This window comes from Crocuta crocuta, unplaced genomic scaffold, assembly GCF_008692635.1.
Source record: "Crocuta crocuta isolate KB4526 unplaced genomic scaffold, BGI_CrCroc_1.0 scaffold51, whole genome shotgun sequence".
NCBI classification, from domain to species: domain Eukaryota; kingdom Metazoa; phylum Chordata; class Mammalia; order Carnivora; family Hyaenidae; genus Crocuta; species Crocuta crocuta.
The window spans coordinates 2,915,998-2,935,528 of record NW_027527624.1 but is presented as its reverse complement, the minus strand read 5'-3'; the positions used below and the strand labels follow the sequence as shown (position 1 = coordinate 2,935,528).

The following is a 19,531-nucleotide window of genomic DNA, read 5'->3' as shown; positions in this document are numbered from 1 at the left end:
CCTGCATGAGAGAAGAATTTGGCTCACCTCAGCTTGAGAACAGGGACAAGAGGGAAGAAAAGAAACAGCAACTGCCAACTCCATCTTAGGTAAGTTTGCCCTGTGCCATGTCATAGTAGCACGATCTCGGGGTCCTACATGATTATCAGACGAGGCTCCTGTGGGGGAAACTCCGCAGCACAGTGCACAGTGCGGTTTACTTCACAGCAACAGGCCAGCCAGCTGGGGTTTGAAGGGCGGCCATACTCCATGAGGTCCTTCAGTGATCCAGGTCTCTTCTACAACACTGGTGCCACCTCCTGGGGTGTGGGCCCCATCTGCAGGGGGCGGAGGTGGCCAAGGCCTCACGTCCAGGTGGCGAGGAGGGAGGGACACGCTCTAAAAATGCAGCTTGTCTCACCATTGGGATGATCTGTCCTTAAGTTGCAACCGTCCCCTCTGCTCGCATCCCCATTGGCCCAGAGTCAGCCACATGACTGGACCTCGCTGCATGCGAAGCTGGGAGCTACAGTTTCTGGCTGGGAAGAAGAACAGATTTGGGAATAACAGTCTGCCCCACAAATGACAAATAGGTTATATTCTATAATTCAAATGTCTGTAGCATTAATAAGCTAATCAGATCGTCCTAATCTCCATCAATTTGTGTCAAAATTAACGTACTGATTGCAAATGAGTCGAAATTAAATGACATGTATTCTTCAAAGCACTTTTAAATTTCGCCAGCAATTCTCTTGCAAAAATGTCTGCGCATTGAGAGTCAGCAACACAGCTCTTACCTGGACTCCTGCAGAGGAATTATTGTGAACTCCAGATTCATAATACCCAATGGGATCTTTACACAGTTTAGAAAAAACTAAGGTGGAGGAAAGCAGCTTAATTAAGATCCACAAACGGGACGCCTGGGTGGCTCAGTCGGTTGAGCGTCTGACTTCAACTCAGGTCATGATCTCACACTCGTAGGGTTGAGCTCCGTGTCCGGCTCCATGCTGCCATCTTGGAGCCTGCTTTGGAGTCTGTCTCCCTATCTCTCTGCCCCTCCCCAACTCGCACTCTGTCTCTCTCTCTCTCAAAATAAATAAATAAAAATTAAAAGAAAAAAAAGAATCCACAAATAACCAAAATTGGTTGGGGACAAAACTTGTTCACATTCCAGGATAGAAACGGTAGATTTTCTTTCACGTGGGTAACAATTATGTTACTTATGCATGTATCACATGTGTAACATTAAATTCTATGTATTTCTAGATTTAGAACAAGATTCTTTTCACAGCTGGCTGCAAATTTAATGGGCTTGCATAAACATTTATAGCCCGACAGAGGGTGCTCCTTAGGACACAATGTTCCTGAAGATTCTGTTCGAGTGTTGCAATATTAAGAATGCAGTACCAGAAATCACTATCTCTGGTTTCCTTCTGGGTCTCCCTAAACAAGTTACTGAACTTCCCTGAGTCTGTTCTCTCATCTGTAAAATAGCAACACTACCTACACCTCACAGCCAAGAAACAAAATGGCGCACGAAAGCACTTTATACTCCATAGAACACAAACTCACAGTCTGCAAGGCAGAAAGAATACACTGAGCCTGTGGCTAGTCTGCAGCTAGGCAGCGCGGTCAGCAACGCCATCAGGGGCTTTGGTCACACAAATGAAGAAAGAACAAGGCTACGCTCTCTCACTTTTGAGCCCAGCCTTGATGTCTCAAGCTAAAGACAGACGAGTCAACTTGCCAAGGCCACCTGCCCCTGGGGTAACTCCCAGGAGGAGAGCCCACACACGTCACGGTCCGCCAGCCACAGCAGCCAGCGCTACCTTGGTACTGATGAGGGCCCTTTCACGTGGTTGTCCTGGTATCCACACTAAGTTTAGACATAGACTTAAAGACAACGGGCACTGAGGGCAAATATCTATACAAATTTAGATTTGGGGCACTTGGGTGGCTCAGTCAGTTAGCCATCCGATTTCAGCTCAGGTCATGATCTCACAGTTTATGGAATTGATCCGCATTGGGCTCTGTGCTGATAGCTCAGAGCCTGGAGCCTGCTTTAGATTCTGTCTCCTCTCTGCTCCTCCCCCACTCACGCTCTCTCTCTCTCTCAAAAGTAAATAAACCTTTTTTAAAAATAAATACTTTTAATTTGGATGAATTCTGGATTTAGCCAAAGTAAATACATGGGTAAAGTGAGTCAAAGGTATAAACCTCCAGTTAGAACTCACAGGATGTGATATATGGCATGGTGAATATAGCTAATAATACTGTATTGTGTATTTTAAAGTTGCTAAGAAAGTAATCTTAAAGCTCTCCTCGCGAGAAAAAAGTTTTATAACTATATAGGGGTGATCTTTAAATTTCTTTTTTCCTTGGCCTCTCTCCCGAAGGCAAATAAACTGTCTTTTATAAAATTATGATGTGGATACCAGTGGGACAGAAGTGCTCCACAAACCCCAAATCAGAGCTAGGAAGGGATCTCTTGACGTCGAGAAGTAAACGGGGGAAGTATTTTATGGGCCAGCAAACATACTATCCTCTTCACTGCCCACAGGTAAGACACCCCAATGTTGAAGGGTCTGTATACAAAGAAGGTACACAGACGCTGGGCTGGTGTGGTAATGAGGCTGCAGAGAGCGGGCATCAGCAATGACCTCAGCTTATGTTGAGTGACAAAATGTGGACCGAGAAACAAAACTGACAAGAGCGATAGTGCAGAATCAGGTACATCTGGTCAAGTATAAATTACAACCCCCCCACACACATTCCCCGTCCCCCCGGTGAAGCAGGGCGTGTCTTGCCGAGAGTTATCGACTTAAAGACGTGTCAAACACAAGAGGTGGGTACCTGGGCGAGAATGTTAGAGAACAGGATAAAGGATGGGGCGTCTGAGTGGCTCAGTCGGTTAAGTGTCGACTTTGGCTCAAGTCATGATCTCACAGTTCGTGGGTTCAAGCCTCACATCGGGCTCTGTGCTGACAGCTCAGAGCCTGGAGCCTGTTTTGGATTCTGTGTCTCCCTCTCTCTGACCCTCCCCTGCTCATGCTGTCTCTCTCTCTCAGAAAAAAAAAAAGATTAAAAATAAATTAATTAAAAAGAAAACAGGATGAAGGAGCAAAATTAAAATCCAGGGTGTCCTCCACTGTTAGTGACCCTGTGTGCTGAGGAAGAATTAATTGAACTATGCCTTCAGAGTTTACAGGAAAAGACCTGTGTCTAGCAAACCAGGCCCAGCAAGGACCTGGTAAGGGTGAGCTCATCCTTCTGGCACCCCAAGCTCACGACAGAGAGACTCTGGCTCCAAGCAGATGGCCGGCCTTCCTCGGCGGAGCAGGTGTGCAGAGGGAGAACTTTAACACGGGCTTTGGCAGCAACCTGTGAGGTCACAAACATCTCAGTTTTAAAACAGCTTTAACCAAGTCGTTTCCCAAGTTACAAGGCGCTCAGTAGGTCTGAGTTTCCTGTTTCCCTTCATTCCCGATATGCGGCTGCCTTCCCCTAAACCACCTCAATGGAGACTCTCTTCCTATTTAACCCCGAGGTCAGATTTTGTTCCTCAAACAAGATCTAAACATTTTACACTTATTTTCTTCCTCATATAACTACTCAAGTAAAGGCAGCGCTGGATACAAGTCGGAGTACACAGCACTGTCACTCTCTCTGTTCTCATTTAGAAATAAAGAACCTTCACAGCAAGCCAGTGACATGCTGTCTAACCCTGGACATAATGAAAGTGACTTCCACTGTACCATGAGCCACAACACATTCACATGAGTGACATTCAACTTTGCTCCTCCAGAAGCTTCCAAGCCCTTACAGAAGTCCCGGCGCCGGGATGTGGTAAGTTACCCCTTGGCAAGTGAAACCAGGTTTGGAGTGGACGGGTCGCTCATGAGTTTCCCACACTAACCTGACAGCCAGAGGTCAGTTCAAAGTGAAGGCAATAAGACAATTACCAGGCAGTGGTTGGGGTCCCGGAGCCCAGCAGCCACACCACTCACTTTGTGAAAACCTAACCTCTAAATCTTGTCCAAAAATGACGTTCAAAAGCCAATGAGATTCTGACTTTTATTATCAGGTCAGAACAGATAAAGTACAGGGAGCCGCAGCAGCAAGCAGGGTCGGTCACACATTCCAGCCTCCCCTGGCCCTCAGGCAAGGACAGCTGTGCAAGGGACAGACCCCTCCAATCTCGGCAGACACTCAGAACCGCACTTGGGGCCTGAAGTGCATCTGCTTGGTGGCGTTGTTCCTCATTCCTGTCTTCAGCATCCACGTGGATTTCATCCTTTGGACATACTGCATGTCCCGCTCACGCCTAAGGGCTGCTCCTGTGGTTGGAAAGGGGACACGAGGCAAAGGCTTGTTACTTGTGATCAGGGAAAAAAAAAAAAAAAAGTCTTTACAGAGAAGCTCAAAGCTAGTCCGGGGGAAACCGGGGTCTCATATTTAAAGCAGAGCTGCTCGCCTGAGGTCTCCGTGCAACGGGCCTGAGGGCTTACGTGCACCCAGAACCGCACGGAACAACCCGTACCTGAACGCGTTTCTCTGGAATAAGCCTCTGGTTTTCATCACCTGGAAGGATCTATAAGCCCCAGGTAAAGCCCTGGTGCCCAAAGGTGAGAAAGATGGAGACCCTAAACTGAGGCAAACAGCTCCTGACAGAAGAAAGATGAAGTCGCCGTCTGCTGGATTTAAGCAGCCTCACAGCTCACAGGCAGCCAGCGGCAGAAACCACATGTCTCAACACCGTGGCATTTAACACGGACTTTATCTGTCTGGGGCTTCCCACAAGGGAGCCCCCCCGTGTCCTCTGTCCAGTCCTCTCAGGGACCCATGTTCTCCCTGAGAGGACTGCACACTAGCAGACACACCAGGACAGACTTAAATCATTCCATACTGATGAGGTTTCTAAGCTTAACAATTTCAGCGGCCTGCTTTATTCCTCTCGTTACGTTTCCTATGGGAAAACTACACAAGGGAGTGACAGCCAGCCTTTATGATGCCCACGCACTCTACCACACACGTGCTATGTCAGGCGACCCACACACTGCTACCAGGCGGGTCCCCTTATGATCATCTCAGTTTTGTAAATGAGCCAATACAGGCTTCGCTTACTTGAATTATTCCTGCTCATCATTTAAGAACCTCTAAGTATATCGGGTAAGTCATGTGTGAATCCATGGCTTAAGCTATTTGCCACAAGGATACTAGTTAATTCCTCTGTATAACAACCTCCAGGATAATTTCAATCTTTGCTGATTACTAAATGCTCGCGTCTGTAACTATCATCTATATGCTGTTCTGGAAAGTTACTGTGCGAGGAATATGAAGTTTTTAACTAATGGAGCTTTGGGCTTATTGCCATAAACATATCAAGTAGTAATGGAAGCCCCCGGAGCCAAGAAGTTAAGTTTCCTCTAGGGAGGATCCATGAGCAACATAAATGGGAAGCACTACACCCAGGCCCGTTTTCAGGATGAGTTCCCGGGCCGGTCCACGGCCGTATCAACACACCCGTGCTGCCGGTCCACCCCAGGGCTCTGTACTGCTGGAGGATCCGGCCCACGGCCTTCTGATTCTTAGCAACGGCCACAGTTCTTGACAGGCCAAATCGCTGTTTGTAGTATCTCATCAAGGAGCGATGACCCACTCTGGCACCTGTTTTTTCAAAAAAAAAAAAAAAAACAAAAAACCCCATATTAAACGCTGAGTTAGTTTTTCAAGGTAGAGCTACAGAGCAAGGGCTTTCCAAATCAGACTTTGAAGGGTATCTAGCTGGAAGATGGAGATGCCAGAAGAAAAAGTGCTTATCTGCTAAAGAAAGATGAAGTAGCATATTAAAAAATGAAGACAGAAAATCAAAAAGTAGAGGGATTTAAAAAAAAAAAAAAGAGAATGGAAGTCACCGTTACGTGAAACACTCAGCACCCTGAGTATGCCTCTCTAGAAATTCAAACAGCGACTCCTACTACTGACATGGATAATAGGACCCTAGGAAGGAGGTAAGGGACTTTAACTTTTTTTTTTTTTAATATAAAGATAAAGTACATAGTAATTTTGATGTTTAAGTCTAAAAGCCACGGTCTAGGTCTAAAACAAAAATCCATCCATCTTTCTTTTGCTTAAAGTCTCTACAGTGGCAGTTCTCAAACAGAGATGCTTTTACCTCCAGGAATATTTGGCAGTGACTGGAGACATTTTTATAGCTGAAGGAGGATTGCTAGCACCTAGTGGATAGAGGTCAAGGATACTGCTAGACATCCTACAATGCACAGGGCAGTCCTCCACAGCAAAGAATTCTTTGGCCGAAAATGTCACTGCATTGAGAAACCCTGCCCTATGGTTTTCTAAACGATGGAATTCACTGGGTGAGCTAGAATTTTAAAGGATGATTAAGCTGAATTCCCTCTCCCGGCTATGCTTACCCAGAAGGATCTGGTAAAATGATGCAAGTCCATCACGCTTTCAGAAATGAGTTACTATGGACTATCGAGCCCTTTACAGGAAAAGTGTGTGGTGACCCTTAGGTTCGCAGGAAGTGAAAGGGAAGGGGACGGGCTTCGGTGAAGGCTAACTCTAGGCTCCCTCAGAGAGGTGGCTCTCACAGGGTGACTCTGGGACAGTGGTATCAGCCTTCCCTGAGAGCTCGCTAAATACAACACTAAATACAATTCTTTCACAAGAACATTAATCAGACCCCTACCCAGACAGACAAACATGTAGAAACTCGACAGCAGCATATACACAAGGCATGAAACAGCCATTTCCACTGAAAATGAATAAAGGAAAAAGGGTGAGGCAGAGCCACAAGTACAGCTGCTAGGCAAGTTTTACAGTGGTCCAGACCTTTCATTTACATGAAAACATTCTGTCAGGTTACTGGAAGTCCGTACACCTAGTATAAGCTCCCTGGGAAACAGTTTGCTTGCTACACAGATACGTAAAAGTCATTACCATCGTTTGACTGTTTTTGTGATAAGACAAGAGATGCAAAAAAAGCTTTCAATTCCAAGATGATTTGGGTTTTGGACAGCAGTACGATGAAAACAGAGCTCCTAGGCCACAAGAAATAAGTAAGTTGCAACCGATGGATAAAGACTCAAGCTTAAACGAAGGCTGCTATAGCAGGAAACCCTAGCACTGTTCATTATAATTCTCTATTTATAAGACTAGGTCAGGATGCTCCAGGTTTGCGACGCTCAAAATCATTACATGATACTGCCGGTCATCAGTACAAAGTCAACCAATGTATTTATAGTTGTAAGCAGCATCTGGAAATACGTATTATTGATGAACATCCTTGAAAAGGTTTCACTACTCAATGCCACGATTTCTGACAGCCAGCAGAGGAACTGAAAACACACAGATTAGAGCTACCCCTGCGCTGTGTCAATGACAGTGAGCACCTGACATTAAGCCCCAAGAATAATATGCTAACAGCAGCTCGACTTGAAGGCCCTAGCAAGGAAAACTATTTTTAGAAAACAGTATGACTGCCCAGTAAATAACAGATGGGTTACGTCTTAGTTACGGTAAAGGCACAATCTGTCCATCTACCTTTCATCGTAGCAATAACCACTTACAAAACTATCCACTCCTACAACTCAAGACGTTAGACGGTGGAAAAGAAACTATCTCCAACTGTAATTTTCCCAAGATTAATTATGTACTCCCTGGATCCACCAACAGTTTCATTTGGCTACTCAGCAGCTAACTGGCTGTGTCTCGGACACCAACTTACTCGGCGGCAGGTGAAGAACACTGAAGTAAACTCAAGGAACGGAGCCAGACCTCTACCTTCACAGTAAATGCTCACAGTGCCCTCTACCGGATGCTCTTTGTCACCGGCTCTGGGATCCTCTCCTTGATTTGAAATAACTAGACTTAAGACATCACAACTACTGCTTCTGAAACCAGTTCAAAGCAGGATCTACTAAGTGTGGTTGATTAAATATAACCAAACTCTCCACACCAGACTCCTTCTCAACTTAGCTTCATGCTAACATCTTACGCTCACGTCAAGTAATGGAGCATAACTGAAAAGGTTTCTGAACAGTAAATTTGTTCAAAGACATAAGCAGGTAAGTGAAAATACTGCTGTGATGCTGCTGTGTGTTTACAGTGCTTATTCAGAGATCGCCCATTCTCTTGGTTCATTACAAAACCTTCCAAACCAGTACTAAGACATGAGGGCCAACCGATGGAATATAAACCATCGTGCCTCACAAGATCAACTCAAGGAGGACTCGTTTTTATTTATTTTTTCTTAATGTTTTATTTATTTCTAGGAGAGAGAGAGAGAGAGAGAGACAGCGTGAGCAGGGGAGGGTCAGAGAGAGGAGTCACAGACTCTGAAACAGGCTCCAGGCTCTGAGCTGGCAGTCAGCACAGAGCCCGATGCGGGGCTCGAACCCACGAACCGTGAGATCACGACGTAAGCAAAAGTCGGACGCTTAACCGACTAAGCCACCCAGGCGCCCCAGGACTCATTTTTAATATACGATGATGGAGGTATGGGTGATATGAAAAGATGTCAGTATAGCTGGAAGAAATGTCAGAAGAATACCAGCAGTCTTTGATTCACTAAGAAAGCTATGTCTTGTTATTATTTAAACAAATTCTATAATAAGGTATTAGCAGTCAGCCACCTAGGAAGATCCATGAAGGTAGTGAATGATATATATATTTAGATATTTTTATTAGTGGCTCTTAATTTTCTCCAGGTCACAAGTACTTTAAAAAACTATATAGCCTTGGGGCACCCGGGCGGCTCAGCAGGTTAAGCGTCTGACTTTTGATCTCACAGTGGTGAGATTAAGCCCTGCGTGGCATCCCGCCTCAGCCTCTGCACTGAGTGTGGAGCCTGCTTGGGATTCTCTCTCTCCACTCCCTCTCATGCCTGCTCCTGGGTGCTTTCTAAATCAATCAATCAATCATGAAAATAAAGGAATAAAAAAACCCGACAGCCTTTACCCTGAAAAAACGTACTTACCCACTCAGTAGTTTAAAAAGGAATTCAGGGCCACACAGGTGACTCTAAGACACTACACGCCTTTACCCAGGAGAGTGCACCTACTCACACAAAAAATGTGTACGGCCTGGTTCAGAACCTGTGGGGTAAGGTAGTATCTGGCTGTTGGTTAGGTGTTTCCTGAGTCTGTCTAAAAGTACAGTATTTCACACTAACACCAAACCAGTTCCTGTACTTGACTACTTCCATCCAAGTCCAATACAAAAGAGCTGTCCTGGGGTTTATTGACCAGTACTGTGACTCGGTAGGTCGACCAGCTGCACTGAGCAAGGAAACCCAGGCTTTAAAAGGCAGGGAAGTTGGGCCTTCAAATTAATCTCATGCCACTTTCTACTCTGGGGCACCTGGGCGGCTCAGCCAGTTCAGAGTCCGACTTCAGCTCAGGTTATGATCTTGCAGTTGATGAGTTCAAGCCCCATGTCAGGCTCTCTGCTGTCAGCACAGAGCCTGCTTTGGATCTTCTGTCCCTCTCTCTCAGCCCCTCCCCTGCCTGCTCTCACGTTCTCCTCTGACTGCAGGACGAAGCAGACACGAAGCCACCCGCTGCACAGTCCTGCGGCCCAATGATTCCAAGCCCCTGAGGCTCCGCTTGGCCCACAACAGCTCCCTCTGCTCTGCTCCTGTACTACAGCAGGACCATGGGGATCAACCTTGCTTTCCTTTTAAAGCCACCTCCAACCTGGCAGTAACTCAGTCAAGAAACATTTATCTAACTCTTGTGTGCCTGACACCCTGTGCTGAGATGAAAGAAACCAGCTTTTTTTCAAAAGTAACGCGGAAGACAGGCAAGCAAGCCAGCGCCTCGAAGCAGTGAGAGAAGGGCTACGACAGATCTGCAAGTGCCCCGGGAGCGGCGGAGACGCTCCACGCTCAGGGAGCTGAGTTCACGAAGGCTTATGGGGGGTGGACCCAAGTCTTAAAGGAGGAGTAGCAGTAAGACAGAGGCTTCACCCATGCAAAGACCCAGACAGAGGAGGGAAACTGCAAGTGGGTAGGTAAAGGAACAGCAGTAGACTCCTGGGGGCCCAGCAGCTAGAGAAACTAACTTCCTGAAAAACAATGGCTCCCCCTGGAGGAATTCCAGAGGAAAGAAAACAGACTGTCTTAGGAAGAATGTGCTGGGCAGTGGAATGGAAGTCAGATTGCAGATGACCATTTAGGAAGCGCTACTGGTGACACAGACAAATGTTAAAGAGAAAACGAAGAAAAAAATATGCAAAGGCTGGTTTAGGAATTGTACTCCGTAACCGCTCCGGTGTGGGAGAGGAAAAGAGAAGATGCCTAAAAGGATGCCTCTTTTTGGCTTTGGTTAATCTTAGAAAACTCCATCATCCTAGGAAAATGTGTTTTCTAGATTTAAAAAAAAAAAAAAAAAAAAGACTCCTTAGTTAAGTTTCAAAATTCTATGTTTAGATGAAAATTTCACTTAAATAGACTCTATTGCTTAAATAGGCTGTGCTCACCGTGAGCACATTTTGGTACATCCCATGCCAAAGCCGATGCAAAAGGAAGCCACCACTCATTGTGACATGCCGACACTGCTTGACAAGGGATCACCTCATTCAACTCAAAGTGTGGTGCAATCTCACTCTACGGTCAAGGAAGTGGATGCTAATGAAATAAGGAGCTAAAAAAGATGGTCTTCGTCTTAGAAATCAAGTTATCAAGCTCATTTCTGATGTACTGTCTTGGCATTTTCACCAGAAGAACTCTAGAAGAGGTCTTCTGTGATATGTTTCGGTCTGTTTTGCTATAGTTCATCACAGGCCACGATACTGTCATTAAACACCTCTTATCACTGTAAGGAGACCTGTATTTCAAGATAGGTTCTGCCTGCCCTTTCCTTCTACTGTCATACTCTAAAGCTATCTTTAGCCTTAACAGGTTACTATTCTGAGTTAAAGAGGGCTGTCTGTACCTACGCAGGGATATTCTATGTGAAAAGCAGTAGCATAGGAGGGCTTCTTCATCACAGTCATGTCCCCGAGCATGTCCATGCTCCTCCCCACCACTACCACAAGTCTCCCAAGGCAGGGTGGGGGAGTGGAGAAGGCTTCACTGACTAGGTCTATGATCTTGGGTCAATTACTCAACCTACCTAAGCTTCGGCTGGCTCACAGGTCAAATAAGGATAACAGAATCTAATTCACTGGCTTGTAAAGATAAAATAATTTATCCACCTACCATGTTAAGTGCTCAGTAAACACCACGTATTATTAGGACCTCATTATCTCTTCTGTTCCATTCCCTTTCCTTCCCACATGTCCTCTGTAGCTTCTCCCGTTCTTATCAGCTAATCATAACATTGTAAACAACAGTGGCCGCTTCTCATATTCATGGCTTTTTCCCTCCACCTTTTTATACCTGGGATAAATTCCCACCATATCAGTCAAATCCCGTTCCCTAAAGTAGAAGGCAGAATTCAAACTCCGAGTCTCCCTGCCACAATTAGAATACAAACAGGCGACTGGGCACTGTCAACCTGATACACCCGGGCATGACTACCAATAGGAAGTGTGAGCAACATGAAGAAAGAGGAATCTATTCAAAGAATAAGAGTACAGCCAACATTAACAAGAAAACCCTAAATGAGGCAATATTATAATAATAAAGAACCAAACAGAAAATGTCTATGTATCTGAAAGGAAATGACTGATGAGAGAATTCAAAATCACAACAGGAGTGAGCAAAAACTGATCTAATTCAAACAAAACAGCCAACACAGAGCTCAGTGGTGACCTTCATTACTCTGTACCGGAGGACATAAGACTTTTAACTGTCCCCCCAGTCTGGAAGAGAACTGACGGGAACATGCCCCTCTGATCATCGCACCCACATCCCGCCATCTCTGACAAACATACTTACCAGAAGGCAGAATCAGCTCCATGGTTTCATCATCATATTCTAATGTCTTTTCGGGCAACTCTTCAGTCTCATCAGGCTGCCCCCCTTCCTTGTGATCTGGGTAGCTGCTCCTGTAATGGCGACAGTAATAATGGCATTAATAAAAAGACTAATACCTCCGATGTGACTAAAAGACAAACTGTTTGCACACTGCAAACCCCCTCGCCACCTAAGCACAGGAAACCAACAGCCGTGGGCATGGCAAGCTGGGGCGCTTAGGAGGAAAGCCAACTTGGTCACATCCTCTGTAAGAAAAATCGTGACCCGTAAAATCAGGATGGATCACAGACCTAAACGCGAAGCACAAAACTGTAAGACTGTCTACAACAGAACGTGGGAGAGAATCTATGTGACACAGGGTTTGGTGAGGACTTTGTAATGTACACCACCAGAGGCATGATCCACGTCAGGGATGACTGGTAAGCTGGACTTCACTAAAATGAAAAACGTCTCCAGGAAAGACAGGTCAAGAGAATTAAAATACAAGCCACAGAATGGGAGAAAACATCTGCAGAAGACACCTGATAAAGAACCATGATTCAAAATACACAAAGAACTCTTAAAACTCAGTAATAGGAATATAAGCCAGACTTAAAAGTGTGGCAAAGACCTCATGGGGCACCTCACTAAGATACACAGATGCAAATAAGCATGTAAACAGGTGCTCCACAACATGTCACCAGGGAAATGCAAAAGGAAACAAGGTAACACTACACGCGCTTATTAAAATGGCCAAAATCCAGAACACTGACACCACCAATTGCGGGCCCGCGTGTGGAGCAATGAGCGTTCTCCTTCGTCGCTGGCGGGAACGCAAAATGCTGCAGTCCAGCAGCTTGGCGGTTTCTTGCAAGACCAAACATACTCTTCCCACACGCCCAGCAATCCTGCTAAGTTAGTATTTATCCAAAGGAGCTGAAACACATCAACAAAACCTGCACGCTGATGATTACAGCGGCTTTATTCATAATTGCCCCAACGTGGCAGCCACAAAAGTGTCCTTTAGTAGCTGGGTGGATAAATAAACTGTGGTACATCCAGAAAATGGAACAGTATTCAGTACTAAAAGGGAATGAACTATCAAGTCATGAAAAATGGAGAAAAATTAAGTGCGCATTACTAAGTGAAAGAAGACAGTCTGAAGAGACAAGGAGTGAAGACGAGGTGGAGTCCATAGGATTTTCAGGACGGTGGGGGACTACTCTGTGTGATAGTGTAACGGTAGACACGTGTCATTATACACTTGTCCAAACATAAAAAAATGTACACCAAGCGCGAACCCTAATGTACACTACGGACTTGGTGATGATGAGATATGAACGTAAGGCCATCAGTCAGAAATGTACCACGAGTGAGGGGTGTCCGTAACGAGGAAGGCTATGCATGTGTTGGGGGGCAAGGGTTATATGCGAAGTCTCTGTACCTTCTGCTCAAATAAGCTGTAAATATAAAATTGTTCTTTAAAAAAAAAAATGACCTCCAACTGAATTCTTTCACCTATTTGTTTCTCTCTAGGAGGGAGGAGGATGCAGAGCTGGAGATGCAGCTCTCCTCAACTTAACCATTCTAAAAACAACTTCTGGGGTGCCTGGATGGCTCAACTGGTTAAGCGTCCGACTTTGGCTCACGTCACGATCTCGCAGTTCGTGGGTTTGAGCCCCATCTCGGGCTCTGTGCTGACAGCTAGCTCAGAGCCTGGAGCCTGCTTCAAATTCTGTGTCTCCCTCTCTCTCTGACCCTCCTCTGCTCATGCTGTCTCTCTCTCTCTCTCTCAGAAATAAATAAAACATTTAAAAAATAAAAAATAAAAATAAAAACAACTTCTAGAGGAGTTGCAGAAGTCTGTGATCATAGAAACTTTCTATGCCTGTGTGTCCAATATAGTAGGTACTAGTCACATGTGCTTTTAGGCACTGAGCTTTGAAATGGAGGTAGTGCAAGAATTGAATTTTTACATTTTTAACATAATTTAATTAACTTAAATAGTCCTATGAATGCATCTAGTAATTACCATATTGGACAGTGCAATTCCAGAAGAATCTTTATGTTCCTAGAAATGTTCTCAAACACACACAGAAAATAAATTGGAGAACTACACACTAAAATGTTAATAATAAGAAAGATCACCAAATCCCAATAAAGAAACAGACAAAAGATTTCATCAGGCACTTCACGACAGACGTCCACATGGCCAATTACTAAAAAAGGTTTTCAACTACTTTGGGTAACATCAGGGAAACAGAAATTAAAACCACAGTGGGATACACTACCCAGCCACCAACATGGCTGAAATGAAAACCTTCTCTTCAATGAAAAGAGTGAGAAATCAGATGAAAAATGCAGGAGGAGGATTTAAAAGACTAGGACTTTTCTGAACACCTATATCTGGAGACACAGATACCTGGCACGGTAATTCCACACACCTGCCTGTTTAGTACACCTGTGCTGGGTCACAAATATCATGACACTGGAAATCAGGTGTTCAAAAGTGCCTGCCACAGACTCTTGGCCTCATGCATGAGTTGCCCAACTTTCCAGGTAAGGGTGAGCCACCCATGGGATAATCTCACCATCAAATGCTTGGATCTCGCCTACAGCTTGTAATTCAAGGATTCTCAGGGAAACCAAAAAATGACATCTGATTTCAGGCCCTCTGTTCACAAGGTAGCCAGCAAAAGTGACCTCCTAACCATTTCAACCACAGGAAAAAAAAAAAACAGTTTTCAAGTCAGACAAACTTTCATTTGGGCCTGAGAGCTTCTCTTTATCAGATCTCTTTTATTATGCGTGTGGGCTCAACTCTTCTAGTTTCTTATTGACAAAATGACAGGGAACGGTCACCCACACGGAAGGGTTCTTTCTAAGAGCATATGCTGTACAGGGCCAGACACGCGTCAGGCACTGGCACACCTAACGTCAATTCGATCCAAGTATGATGACCCCACTCTGCTTCACGGTACACACCACAGACTCACCTAAAATCATAGAAGTCTGCAAATTCCAAAGCAGCATCACCGTCTGTGAAGAGCTTACAGTGGCTTTTGTCACTCATGTGTGCCTGCACTGCTTCTGTGGAGTAGAAGGACTTCCCTTTCTCATTGCACCACAAGCAAATCTTCCCAACGCCAACCTTCTCTCCTGGAAAAATAATTTGAGGACAAAACACAAGAGTGGCTTTCTGAGGCCAGATTAAAGCTCCCAATTTATCTTGAATTTATTTGAATTCTGACAATTCAAAAAACAAACAAAAAAGATGTGGTTTATATATACACCGGGATACTACTTGGCAATGAGAAAGAATGAAATCCTGCCATTTGCAGCAACGTGGATGGAACTGGAGAGTATTATGCTGAATGAAATAAGTCAGTCAGAGAAAGACAGATAACGTATGTTTTCACTCCTATGTGGAAATTGGGAAACTTAACAAAAGACCATGGGGGAAGGGAAGGGGAAAAAGTAGTTTTAAACAGAGAGAGACCCAAACCACAAGAGACTCTTAAATACAGAGAACAAACTGAGGGCTGATGGGGGGCTAGGAGAGAGGGGAAACTGGGTGATGGGCACTGAGGAGGGCACTTGCTGGGATGAGCACTGGGTGCTGTATGTAAGCAATGAACCATGGGAATCTACCCCCAAAGCCAAGAGCACACTGTATAAATACGGTATGTTAGCTAACTTGACAATAAATTGTATTAAAAAATAAATAAAAATAAACTACACCATGCACTTATTTCAAATGCCAAAAAAAAAAAACCCATGAATTAAGGTTTTGATCTTTACAAAATAAGCAGATAAATCAAAGGCTGATAAGAAACAAAAAATGAAATGTTCTTTTAAAACTTGTTCCCCAATAATGTAGCATTTCCTCATTAAAAGGAAAACTACTGTACTTACCCAAGTATTTAATCAGTCCCTTAAGATCAGAAAGATATTCTATATCAGGAATAAAGAAGCTGTGGACTTTGGTCATATGAGCCACATTCTTCATGAGAGAGCTTGAATGATGGGGGCAAAACAAGCAGTCCGTTATGGGGATGGCCCCATGGAGGGGGCCTCCCCCGGCCTCCCCCTCCTCCGCAGCCTGCTCCTCGTCCTCTTCCATGGGTTCAGCCTCCTCACATTCCAAATCCTCATCGGAATCAATATCTTCCCAATCTTCAAGCCAGAGATTTGAAAAACAAAGTTAGTTTAAGAAAGTGGTAACTACGATCCAAGAAACCACACAGACCCACAAGCATGAGGCGGAACAGTCTTCTATCTGGGGAGGGAGAATACCGTTTACAGACTAGGACAAACCCTCTTTCAAGATCTCAAGTTTAGGGGCGCCTGGGGGCTCAGTCAGTTGAGTGTTCGACTTTGGCTCAGGTCATGATCTCGCAGTTCATGGGTTCGAGCCCCACGTCGGGCTCTGCTGACAGCTAGCTCAGAGCCTGGAGCCTGCTTTGGATTCTGTGTCTCCCTCTCTCTCTGCCCCTCCCCTGCTCACACTGTTGTCTCTCAAAAATGAATAAACGATTAAAAAAAATTATAAAGGGGCGCCTGGGTGGCTCAGTTGGTTAAGCACCCGACTTTGGCTCTCAGGTCATGATCTCATGGTTCGTGGGTTCAAGCCCTGCACTAGGCTCTGTGCTGACAGCTTAGAGTCTGGAGCCTGCTTCAGATTCTGTCTCTCTCTCTGCCCCTCCCCTGCTCATGCTCTGTCTCTCTCTGTTTCTCAATAATAAACACGTTTAAAAACTGTTTTTAATGATCTCAACTTCAGCTAAAGTTACACAGACAAAATTGCAGCGCTAAGACATCCCGTAAGCTCTTTTCCAGCAGACAGTGAACTCCCCGAGGGAGTCTTGTACTCCTTTCCTAAGCCACTGTGTACACCAATCATCAGTATTAACACGGTGTGGAATTCGGGAGGAAGGAATAAACAGCTTGTAAAATCAAGGAGACTCCGGCTCCACATTTCAGCCTAACTAGCTGATTTTGAACCCCTCACTTTGTTGTTTTAACCAACTGAATTAAGTGCAAAGCCATCCTAACTAGAAACCTAGTAGAATCACAAATCCTGCAGCAGCTGGTGTGGGCGGTAACATGCCCGCCTATGCGTGTGGTCGGCGCCTCCTCCTTCAAAACAGGAGTCATCAATTCCTTCCACGACTATTTATTAAATAACTAGTCCACCCCGCCCACGCCCCAGAGGGGCTTTCAGGCCCTGAATCTACAACAGGTAACTAAACGGACAAGCTTCCCCGTGGGGATCTTCCTCAGACAAGTCACTTCCGAAAGTACCTAAACCACCCTCCCTCGNCTTCTTCCAGATCCTCTTCCTCACTCTCTTCCTCCTCCTGCTGCTTTGCCAACTTCTTGGCCTGCTGTTCAAACCACTGGAGCCGCGGAGGCTTCTCGGCCGGGTCCCGGTCGTGAGTCGCACGTCCGCCATCGGCCACCGCCACGGGACTCCCGCACTGCTCCTCGGGCGCTGCGGGGGCCTTCTTGGGAGACATGGACGGCTGCGCCTTGATGGCCTGCTGGATGGCCGCGTTCATGGCGTCCTTGTCCACGCCGTCCACGCCCAGGCCTTTCTCCAGGTTCTTTTCGTTCATCATCTCCACTTTCCTGCTCACGGCCCGCACCGCCTTCTTCTCCAGCTCCACGTGCCGCCGGGACTTGAGGTGGTTCTCGTAGGCGTTGAAGGAGGCAAACTTCTTACTGCAGACGGTGCAGTAGGTGGCCGTGCCCTTGCTCTCCTGCTCCGCCACGGCCCGCTGCGCCCGCACCCGCTCCTGGAAACCCTCGGCGGTGACCGGGGCCATGTCGGCCACTTTGCGCTTCAGGTTGTAGCGGTGCCAGTCCGTCTTGTAGTGGGCCCGCTGCACCTCCGCGTCGTCGAACGCCACCCGGCAGGTAATGCAGGTGTACGTCGCCATCGCCAGGGCCGAGACTACAGGCGACCAAGGCAGAAGGCTGGCGATGACAGCTTTAACGCCACCGGACGCTCAACCCTCTACTCGCCTCACAGCCCGCACGAAAACAGACCGCACGCTCACTTCCAGACTCGATTTGTGAGGAGTTCCGGCACACTAGGGAAGTTATGCTCAGCTGGGCAGGAAGTCCCGCCTTTCGGTGCGTAGCCACTCCCCCGCCGCCGGTCCCGGAAGGCGAGGGAAGGCCTGTGACTCACCAGGCCCCGCCCAGCCTGCCTGAAGTGGGTATTGATTGCGTTATTCTGAAGTGGGTGTTGATGAAGAGCGGCATGAGCTGGATGTTGATTGGGCCAGCCGGAGGAGGGCGTTGCCTGGGCCAGCCTGAGGTGGATGTTGATTGGGCCATTCCAAGGTGGGTGTTGATTGGGCCCGCCAGAGGAGGGTGTTGACCGGGCCAAGCTAGGTGGATGTCGATTGGGCCGGCCTGAAGAGGGTGTTGTTTGGGCCTGTCTGAGGTGAGTGTTCGGGTCCGCGGAGGTGAGTGTTGATCAAGTGGCGCCGCGCGGCCCAGGTGACTTTCCCTGGTGGTTGTGCGGCGTGAAGTGACGCGACGAAGGCGCGGCCGCGCGGCAGGGCGGGGCCTGCGAGGGGGGTCCGGTAGCCACGCGAAGGGCGGGGCCTCTCTGAAAACGGCGCGCCTGCGCTCTGGCCGTCGGGNTTTTTAAAATGCAAAGAGAAAGAGTGCAAAGAAAAATGCAGAGAGACGTCTGTGTTATCCAGCCCAATAAATACACAGTTTTGCCCTTTGGACTTGACATCAACCCAGAAGATTTAATGAGACATTTACATTGTAGATCTTGANGAGAGCCTCATTCACGCGCTCAGGTACGTCTGGGGCCTCATCCGAAACAGCGCAGGTCTAGGAAACGCGGATGCTGAAGGCTTCGCCAGTTCTTAGACTCATCAATCAGCACTGCCGAGTCGGCGCTGTTAGAGAATCGAACTTGGCATGTTCAGAATCCAAGTGGCCCAGGGCGCCGGGGGAGACAGAGACGTGTGTTAATTTGTAGGTCAAGTCCCGTTGCACTTGTCCACAACCCTCCAGTGCCTTCCCCGGACTCAGAATAAAATTCAGACACCTTACTTCTTACGGTCTGAATGTTTGTGTCTCCCCCTGTACCCCATTCCTATAGTGAAAACCTAATGCCCAGTGGTGATGGTGTTAGTAGGTGGGGCCTTTGGGAGGTGATTAGGGCTGAGGACCGAGACCTCATGGTGACATTAGTGCTCTTTCAAGAGACCCCGTGGGGCGCTTGGGTGGCTCCGTCGGTTGAGCCTCGGTCTTTGGCTCAGGTCATGATCTCCTTGCTGGTGGGTTCCAGCCCCACGTGGCGCTCTGTGCTGACAGCTCAGAGCCTGGAGCCCGCTTCCCATTCTGTGTCTCCTTCTCTCTCTGGCCCTCCCCCCCCAAAAATAAACAAACACTTAAATAATTTAAAAAATAAAGATAAAAGAGAGGATACAGTAAGAAGTCTGTGAGTGGGAAGAGAGGCCCTCGCTGGAGCATGTCCACACCTTAGACTTCCAGCCTCCCAAACTGTGAGACTTTAATTTGTTGTTTAGAAGCCACCCGGTCTGTGGTACGTTGTTATCGCAGCTGAACAGGCTGAGACGCTTACTTTTTATTCTA

The 19,531-nt window shown here is 46.6% G+C and overlaps 1 protein-coding gene across 1 annotated transcript; it reads right to left on the bottom strand.

The window, feature by feature from the left end:
• Positions 1 to 4,039: 4,039 nt before the first annotated feature.
• On the bottom strand, positions 4,040 to 18,090 carry ZNF622 (zinc finger protein 622). The gene is made up of 6 exons (XM_077772097.1): positions 17,228 to 18,090; positions 15,818 to 16,083; positions 14,899 to 15,061; positions 11,885 to 11,994; positions 5,503 to 5,646; positions 4,040 to 4,316 (listed from the first exon to the last, which is right to left on the bottom strand). The coding sequence occupies exons 1-6, from the start codon at positions 17,842 to 17,844 to the stop codon at positions 4,189 to 4,191; spliced, it is 1,428 nt and encodes a 475-aa protein (XP_077628223.1). The 5' UTR covers positions 17,845 to 18,090; the 3' UTR covers positions 4,040 to 4,188.
• Between the last annotated feature and the right edge of the window lie 1,441 nt (positions 18,091 to 19,531).